Below are 9,973 nucleotides of genomic sequence, written 5' to 3' on the forward strand. Positions count from 1 at the left end.
ACTCCTGTACTAGCTGAATACAAGACCTACCTCCTGACTCCTGTACTAGCTAAATACAAGACCTACCTCCTGACTCCTGTACTAGCTGAATACAAGACCTACCTCCTGACTCCTGTACTAGCTGAATACAAGACCTACCTCCTGACTCCTGTACTAGCTAAATACAAGACCTACCTCCTGACTCCTGTACTAGCTAAATACAAGACCTACCTCCTGACTCCTGTACTAGCTAAATACAAGACCTACCTCCTGACTCCTGTACTAGCTGAATACAAGACCTACCTCCTGACTCCTGTACTAGCTAAATACAAGACCTACCTCCTGACTCCTGTACTAGCTGAATACAAGACCTACCTCCTGACTCCTGTACTAGCTAAATACAAGACCTACCTCCTGACTCCTGTACTAGCTGAATACAAGACCTACCTCCTGACTCCTGTACTAGCTAAATACAAGACCTACCTCCTGACTCCTGTACTAGCTGAATACAAGACCTACCTCCTGACTCCTGTACTAGCTGAATACAAGACCTACCTCCTGACTCCTGTACTAGCTGAATACAAGACCTACCTCCTGACTCCTGTACTAGCTAAATACAAGACCTACCTCCTGACTCCTGTACTAGCTAAATACAAGACCTACCTCCTGACTCCTGTACTAGCTGAAATACAAGACCTACCTCCTGACTCCTGTACTAGCTAAATACAAGACCTACCTCCTGACTCCTGTACTAGCTAAATACAAGACCTACCTCCTGACTCCTGTACTAGCTAAATACAAGACCTACCTCCTGACTCCTGTACTAGCTAAATACAAGACCTACCTCCTGACTCCTGTACTAGCTGAATACAAGACCTACCTCCTGACTCCTGTACTAGCTAAATACAAGACCTACCTCCTGACTCCTGTACTAGCTGAATACAAGACCTACCTCCTGACTCCTGTACTAGCTAAATACAAGACCTACCTCCTGACTCCTGTACTAGCTGAATACAAGACCTACCTCCTGACTCCTGTACTAGCTAAATACAAGACCTACCTCCTGACTCCTGTACTAGCTAAATACAAGACCTACCTCCTGACTCCTGTACTAGCTAAATACAAGACCTACCTCCTGACTCCTGTACTAGCTAAATACAAGACCTACCTCCTGACTCCTGTACTAGCTAAATACAAGACCTACCTCCTGACTCCTGTACTAGCTGAATACAAGACCTACCTCCTGACTCCTGTACTAGCTGAATACAAGACCTACCTCCTGACTCCTGTACTAGCTGAATACAAGACCTACCTCCTGACTCCTGTACTAGCTAAATACAAGACCTACCTCCTGACTCCTGTACTAGCTGAATACAAGACCTACCTCCTGACTCCTGTACTAGCTAAATACAAGACCTACCTCCTGACTCCTGTACTAGCTGAATACAAGACCTACCTCCTGACTCCTGTACTAGCTGAATACAAGACCTACCTCCTGACTCCTGTACTAGCTGAAATACAAGACCTACCTCCTGACTCCTGTACTAGCTAAATACAAGACCTACCTCCTGACTCCTGTACTAGCTAAATACAAGACCTACCTCCTGACTCCTGTACTAGCTAAATACAAGACCTACCTCCTGACTCCTGTACTAGCTGAATACAAGACCTACCTCCTGACTCCTGTACTAGCTGAATACAAGACCTACCTCCTGACTCCTGTACTAGCTAAATACAAGACCTACCTCCTGACTCCTGTACTAGCTAAATACAAGACCTACCTCCTGACTCCTGTACTAGCTGAAATACAAGACCTACCTCCTGACTCCTGTACTAGCTGAATACAAGACCTACCTCCTGACTCCTGTACTAGCTGAATACAAGACCTACCTCCTGACTCCTGTACTAGCTGAATACAAGACCTACCTCCTGACTCCTGTACTAGCTAAATACAAGACCTACCTCCTGACTCCTGTACTAGCTAAATACAAGACCTACCTCCTGACTCCTGTACTAGCTGAATACAAGACCTACCTCCTGACTCCTGTACTAGCTAAATACAAGACCTACCTCCTGTCTCCTGTACTAGCCAAATACAAAACCTACCTCCTGACTCCTGTACTAGCTAAATACAAGACCTACCTCCTGACTCCTGTACTAGCTAAATACAAGACCTACCTCCTGACTCCTGTACTAGCTAAATACAAGACCTACCTCCTGACTCCTGTACTAGCTAAATACAAGACCTACCTCCTGACTCCTGTACTAGCTAAATACAAGAACTACCTCCTGACTCCTGTACTAGCTGAATACAAGACCTACCTCCTGACTCCTGTACTAGCTGAATATAAGACCTACAAACCTAACCAGAAGATTCTAGAAATACTCCTTCAAATTGTATTTTCACATCTTATCTCATAATACCCCCACTTTCTTTCAACCCCTTCAATGTGTGTGTCTCAGGGGGTTGGGTCGTAAGCAAAAACCACAATTGATTGACAATAAAATATTAAGTGTTCTTCTTCTTCACTTACGAGGGCTCCCCTAAACGCATGGTGTTGTCACTCTTACACACAATCTCTTTGCGAGCTCCATCCATGAACTGAGCCAGCCAGCCGATACTGCCCATGAAGAAACAGGTATTGATGTAGAAGAGGATGACGGCAGGGTAACGGTTTGAATTCTTCCAGTCCGCCAGAAAGGTGGCCTGTGAAAGGAGAGAGGGAGGAAAGAGAGAGAAAATATTAATATAAATGGAAAACACTTTTTGCTGTCCTTAAAAAGGCCAACTCACTGAAACACATAGTACTCCACAAATGACTAACAATATCAGATAATAAAAAGCATTGTCTTGACAACTTCTGTGAAAAGCAGTATGAACCCATTATCTGAACAAGAATGGTATGTGTGTTACAATACCAGTATTTTCATTCTATTTGTAACCTCAAACTTAAATGATAAAAGTCAAGTCAAAAAAGCTGTTGCTTGGAATTATGGGTAATGTTGTCCACAACACTGCTGTGTGAAGCTCACCAGAGTGAAAAAGGTGCAGAGCAGGGTGACGGTGCCGAACACAGCGATGTAGGCGTGCATGTCCGAGTGCTCCTCGTCGGTGAACAGAGGGTTGTTGCACTGGATGCCGCAGCCCTCCACATCTTTGTACCAGCTGGCCTGAACGTCTGTCTTCACCAGGGGGGCTTCGCACTGTCCCGACGTGTTGAACTTCAGCTTCTGCACCTCGTTCTGTTTCACCATGGACGGAAGGCACAGTGAGCTCATAATGTCACTCTGTTTGGTCTATTTTTCATATGAGGCATACGCCTCAATATTATATAGTATTTTAGAAACTGGGTGGTTCGAGCCCTGAATGCTGATTGGCTGACAGCTGTGGTATATCAGACCGTATACCATGCGTACGACAAAACAATTATTTTAACTGCTCTAATTACGTTGGGTAATCAGTTTATAATAACAATAAGGCACCTCAGGGGTAACAAAATGTGGAAAAAGTCAAGAGGTCAGAATACTTTCTGAATGCACTGTATATAACATATTATATAGTATAATATCGACAGCCATTTTAGACTAAAAAAACAATGACACTAGCCTGTTGACTAGATGGGTGGCTCCATGGAGGGGCCACCCACTGGGCACAGACTTCAATTCAACGTCTACTCCACGTTGGTTCAATGTCATTCCATTGAAATGACGTGGAAACAACGTTGATTCAATCAGTGTGTGCCCAGTGGGTTGACAGTGCTGAAGCCCCCTCAATAATTGGCCTAGCACCCCATCTGGACACATGCATAGTGAGAGCATCTACCATACCGTGCAGCCCATGGGGTACTTGTCCGTCTCCTCACACTTGAGGAAGTTGGGCCAGCCCCTCTCCTGGTCCACGATGCTGCAGGGGCGACGTGTAGCCTGGCACAGATGCTGGCTGGGAAGCTCCACCTGCCCGTTGTCACACTTGGGCATGTAGACTGCACACAGCAGGGGCTGGATGACCGCCCAGCAGCGAGGGGCGTTCCTCAGACCTGCATGGGTGAGAAGGGAGGTGAGGGACAATAATGTAGCTTGGATTGACTTCAGTAGACACCAAAGGGATGAGAATGCTCCAAAACTGAGAAAAATTGGCAGGTAGGTACCATAAGAAATGCTCAATTTTGTTTTTCTGTTGTGAAACGTTTCGCTACGGTGTGCCCTAACGAACACGAACCTGGTGCTCCAGCCTGTTTGTGCCTTATCAAACTCCTCTCTGGGTTTGTTTGTTCATTGTCATGCCAACTATCTAAGTATGGTATGATATGACAACTATAGTAGTGTTGGCTACAGCATATAGAGTATGAGACCAGTCTGGATATTAAATAATGCACATTCATCACTTCAGTGTGGTGAGGATGATGATGGTGATCACTAGGGTCAGGAGATAAATAGGACCTGGATGTTGATGATGGTGATCACTAGGGTCAGGAGATAAATAGGATTTGTGGGCACTAGGGCCAGGAGATAATTAGGACCTGGATGTTGATGATGGTGATCACTAGGGTCAGGAGATAAATAGGACCTGGATGTTGATGATGGTGATCACTAGGGCCAGGAGATAATTAGGACCTGGATGTTGATGATGGTGATCACTAGGGTCAGGAGATAAATAGGACCTGGATGTTGATGATGGTGATCACTAGGGCCAGGAGATAAATAGGACCTGGATGTTGATGATGGTGATCACTAGGGCCAGGAGATAATTAGGACCTGGATGTTGATGATGGTGATCACTAGGGCCAGGAGATAATTAGGACCTGGATGTTGATGATGGTGATCACTAGGGCCAGGAGATAAATAGGACCTGGATGTTGATGATGGTGATCACTAGGGCCAGGAGATAAATAGGACCTGGATGTTGATGATGGTGATCACTAGGGCCAGGAGATAATTAGGACCTGGATGTTGATGATGGTGATCACTAGGGTCAGGAGATAAATAGGACCTGGATGTTGATGATGGTGATCACTAGGGCCAGGAGATAAATAGGACCTGGATGTTGATGATGGTGATCACTAGGGCCAGGAGATAAATAGGACCTGGATGTTGATGATGGTGATCACTAGGGCCAGGAGATAAATAGGACCTGGATGTTGATGATGGTGATCACTAGGGCCAGGAGATAATTAGGACCTGGATGTTGATGATGGTGATCACTAGGGTCAGGAGATAAATAGGACCTGGATGTTGATGATGGTGATCACTAGGGCCAGGAGATAATTAGGACCTGGATGTTGATGATGGTGATCACTAGGGTCAGGAGATAAATAGGACCTGGATGTTGATGATGGTGATCACTAGGGCCAGGAGATAATTAGGACCTGGATGTTGATGATGGTGATCACTAGGGTCAGGAGATAAATAGGACCTGGATGTTGATGATCACTAGGGTCAGGAGATAAATAGGACCTGGATGTTGATGATGGTGATCACTAGGGTCAGGAGATAAATAGGACCTGGATGTTGATGATGGTGATCACTAGGGTCAGGAGATAAATAGGACCTGGATGTTGATGATAACTAGGGTCAGGAGATAAATAGGACCTGGATGTTGATGATGGTGATCACTAGGGTAGGAGATAAATAGGACCTGGATGTTGATGATGGTAATCACTAGGGTCAGGAGATAAATAGGACCTGGATGTTGATGATGGTGATCACTAGGGTCGGGAGATAATTAGGACATGGATGTTAACCCTGACTGGGATTGGTAGCTGGGTCCAGTGCCTGTCAACTCAACACCTCAGCTGTTACGCCAAGAGCTCCAAACCTCTTGATGAGGCAGCTAGCGTTACAATATCATGCACTTGGAAGGTCACTAGTTGTGTGGTCTGTTGTTTTTCCCATGGTGGGGGTGGGGAGTGGGGAGGGATCCACTCTACAGATCAGCTGAGGATTAGTGGAAGGAAACGCAGGTTGATGGCTCACTAATGACTGTTTATGCATGTGCAGGATTATCTAACACCTCAGAGAGAATCTTTAATTTTCTTTTCTTTATTTGCTCTTAACCCCAATTTCCTGTAAAAGTCCTATTCCCATGTATTTGGTAATTACAAAAACTATCCATTTGGAGGGGCCCTCAACATTTCATGACCTAGTTAACAGGCTATACTATACCAATTAACCTACTGACCTCGCACGTGACTATAACCAAATCTACCTTAATGTTTAATAGCACAATGTAATACATCTTATTACATAAATATTATATAGTGATAATGTTTTTACTTATAATAGAACATTCTGTTTATGTCAAATGGCAAGGCTAAGACTAAATAATCACAAGCGAAAGTTCAATGAATAATCACTAGTGAAAATTCAACGTATAAAATACATTGATTTTATTTGAAGTTTCCTTTTGCAAATGACAATATGAGAATCTAGATTGCATCTGATGCTAATAGCGGGAGTGGGGTCTGCACTTAATAACACAACACAAATGTATAATACGTTTGTCAATTTATTTCATTTCAATTACAGTAAATGAACAACATGACCCCCTTGTACCTATGCTTATTAACCAAATACAGGCTTACCAGACCACATGGCCAACTTCTCAAATGCTTCGTCTTGGGTACTTGAGTCTTCAGCCAAGACAAGCGACGTGTGCGTGTACGGTAGTGGTGACCCAAGACATGTATTATATTTAAGCACTTCACATGTTGTAGTTTTCTTGCAGAAATCATTGAAAATTGTTTCGTTTCTCTGGACCGTTACCGCATGAGTAACCAGAAAGGAGGCAGCCCAAACGCAAAGCATCCCGAACCCACCAACAATGGAACTCCAGCCATGGGAAGACATCTTGGAGATTCAACGGGGCAACTTTGTTTCCAGGGGGGAAAAAATGATACTTTGTATTCCAGTAATCTAAAAAGTAACCGTTAATAAAAAATAGCACGAAGAGCTCTGATTTGATGCCGAATGTAACATTATGATACAATGAAACGAAACGTTTTTCCAGTTTTCACGGAGTCCCGAACTTTTTCATTTAGCATTTGTCGTATAATCCTTGATTTATCACTGGAATTCCCTACACACAATCCGATCGCCACCAAAAAACGAAAAGAAGCATGCATGATATTCAATTAAAATCAAGTGGAACTACTCCTTCCGCTGTTTTTGTTGGATATGCCTATTAAAAAGAAATCAAAGTAACAGATTCACCCTCCCCCACAACTTGCCATGAAAAGTCTGAAACTGTAACATGATCTCTAGTCTACGCGGTCCATCCCCTCGCGCTCCCACTTTCCCCTCTTTTTCTGGAAAAAACTATTCTCATTTCATCTATGTAGACCTATCTCAAAAAATGGCAGCTTTGGGGGATTCCTATAGAATTCTGATGTGTCTGATAGAGTTTGGTCTTTGTTTTTCTCGCTTGCAGTCGTGTCTGCTATTTTGTTCTGCCTCTGGTATGCACATGGTGGGGGAGAGCCAAAGTAACAAACCCCTCTCATCCCATCCCCCTCTCCATGGGTAAGACTATGCCTTATAGGAATACCAAAACAATCTCTCTCCTGCCAGGACAGACGCAGTAGAAAAGCCACCTGTGTACCTTTATTTCGTATGCTTGTTTGTTTAATCGTCCGTTCATTTAGAGCCTTTATTTCTGACATAACACATTCGTCAAATAAATCACAATCAAATGTTATTGTCACATGCTTCGTAAACAGGTGTAGACTAACAGTGAAACGCTGACTTATGGGCCCTTACCAACAATACAGAATACAATAAATAAATAAACAAAACAAATAATAACAATAACATTTAAAATATAGTAACACAAAGAATAAATACATAATGAGCAATGATAGCGTGGCTATATAACTGGAGTACCAGTATGATGCTCATTTCCAAAAACAAGTATTTGAAACATCTCCAAAGACCCATATTGTCCTCCACTACTTACATCTGACTGTACCTCCTACATTTGCACTTGTTGCTATTAACAATGAATAGATTTGCAATCATAGACTGATCAGTTATGTTAGTGTGAACAAGCATTTCAGTAGTCTCTTCAATAGTACTTCAAATCTGTGAATAAACTAGAGCCTCACTTTGCCATACAATCTAAATGTTAGTGATTATGCGAGCACGGTAGGCTCTATTTCTTTGTCAGCCCACTCCAAAGACTGTTCATTCACCGCCACAAAAATGGTGACTGCGAGTTTATCCGCCAGTGGCATGCCAGTAGCCACTCAGGGAAAGTTTGTTGTCGTGGACATAAACAAGTAAATGATCCACTCCTTAGGCTACTTTGATTCTAAAAGATGAGACAAGATTGTCATTTTCTCTGCTTAAATTGCACAGTTTCTAAATGAGAATGCAGCCTACTGTATGGGTGTTGGTTGGGGAATGGGATGGCCTGGTGGAATTATAAAAAATGAAAAACTTCATGGCATTTTGGATGTGTAAAAAAAGTGTCTTGTTTATTTCCTTCCAGTCCATATTAAATCAGTTTCCTAGGAGACCCTCATAATGGAAAATGTGGATTCTCTCTCCCAGTTAAGGTAGCACTGCTCTTCACCCGAATGAGACCTCAAACTGACCGAGAAAGGTTTCAGAGATTGATTATAAGTTAACTGTAAATGAAGCCATAAGTGACTGACATTGGTCAGATTTAAGTTTCTGTCTTTATCAACCAATGGGACAGCCACACTGTAGATTTAATGAATGTTTCATCATTCACATAGAACACCATAGTCTCAAGCAATCCTCTTCATGCTTGTGATGTGATCAAAGCCTCTCTCTAACCTGACCATTATAGGGCAGTGCATTAGATGTAATGCTTCAACAGCCTACCTCCTGCTGGTTGAAATGACAATGGATGTTTTGTTTTTGGCCTGTGCTGTATGAATGAGGGGAGCTCCATGTTCCCCCATCGTTCTCTCTGAGTGAAGCATTGGGCCTCCTTAAAACACACAGCAACATGGCTGTCTGAGAATGAGTCTGGGAGAGACCAGGACCACACACAGAGCACGTGGGCCCCTCACTGGAGCACCGGCCAAATCTCTCTCGCTTTCTCTGCGCACACAACAGAAGAGAGAGACAGACTCATCTACAGGTCAGTTATTACACCAGAGAGAAGTGCCAATGTGACTTGTCATTTCATAATGGTCTGTGTAACAGAATGTCCCCTGGAATACATATTAGTAGTAGGGACTGTGCCTAAGTCCTATGTGCTAATGAACCTGAGACTTCCTACAGAACACACTGTCACTGATGTCTCAATGCCTGCCTCTGAATAACTTTCCCCATAACACTGACATTATGAACACCTGGCCTGTAGGCCTATAATGTTCAAGTTCATGCAATTAGTTAAAACAACTGCAGGGCCATGTGCACAAAGCCAAAAGGTTTATGGAGAAGAAGTGCTTCACATGCAGGATTGTGTGTGCTCCCAAGCCCAGGCACATCAGATTTCAGGCCAGGAATGCATCTAAGCTCAGGTTTTCATTCGCCAAATGGGGTTGAGAAGAACCATTTTAATGTTTTACATTGACTGTTCACAGCTATCAGCCCCAACTAGCCTGGAATGAACTGAGTGTTTGCAACCAAATCATGAACATTTTAAAATAAAAATACACTCATACTACACTTTTGTTAAGTATTGCAACACTGGCTGGTACAATCTGTGAAACTGCAGAATAGACAATAAAACAAAATACATTTGTTAAACTGATTGACTATAGAACACACATTTAGTCTTTGTGTATAGCGTACACAGCCATGCTTTCACTTGATACTACTTTCTGCAGTAATAGAACATGGAGCTGTGTAACCTGTTGTCACAATGGTCCTATTGGAGCTTATAGACACATTTGGAGAGGTTGGAGTTCAGTAGCCATTTATGCCTAAATCCATTTGTGTCATTTTCTCTCACGCTACCTCAACCCCTATGTCCTCATCACCCACCCACTGACAGGTCACAACAAGCCATCTGGGAGTACAA

The 9,973-nt window shown here is 43.2% G+C and overlaps 1 protein-coding gene across 1 annotated transcript in view; it reads right to left on the reverse strand.

Annotated features, from left to right (window-relative positions):
* Window positions 1-7,447, reverse strand: part of LOC106609777 (smoothened homolog) — a 67,857-nt gene extending 60,410 nt beyond the window's left edge. The window contains exons 1-4 of the mRNA XM_045700083.1: window positions 6,561-7,447; window positions 3,808-4,016; window positions 3,013-3,222; window positions 2,514-2,686 (exon numbers count right to left, since the gene is read on the reverse strand). Coding sequence (XP_045556039.1) covers window positions 2,514-2,686; window positions 3,013-3,222; window positions 3,808-4,016; window positions 6,561-6,825 — 857 coding nt within the window. The 5' untranslated portion in view covers window positions 6,826-7,447. The remainder of the gene's footprint in view (window positions 1-2,513; window positions 2,687-3,012; window positions 3,223-3,807; window positions 4,017-6,560) is intronic.
* Between the last annotated feature and the right edge of the window lie 2,526 nt (window positions 7,448-9,973).

Source organism: Salmo salar, chromosome ssa17 (assembly GCF_905237065.1).
Source record: "Salmo salar chromosome ssa17, Ssal_v3.1, whole genome shotgun sequence".
Taxonomy (NCBI): Eukaryota; Metazoa; Chordata; class Actinopteri; order Salmoniformes; family Salmonidae; genus Salmo; species Salmo salar.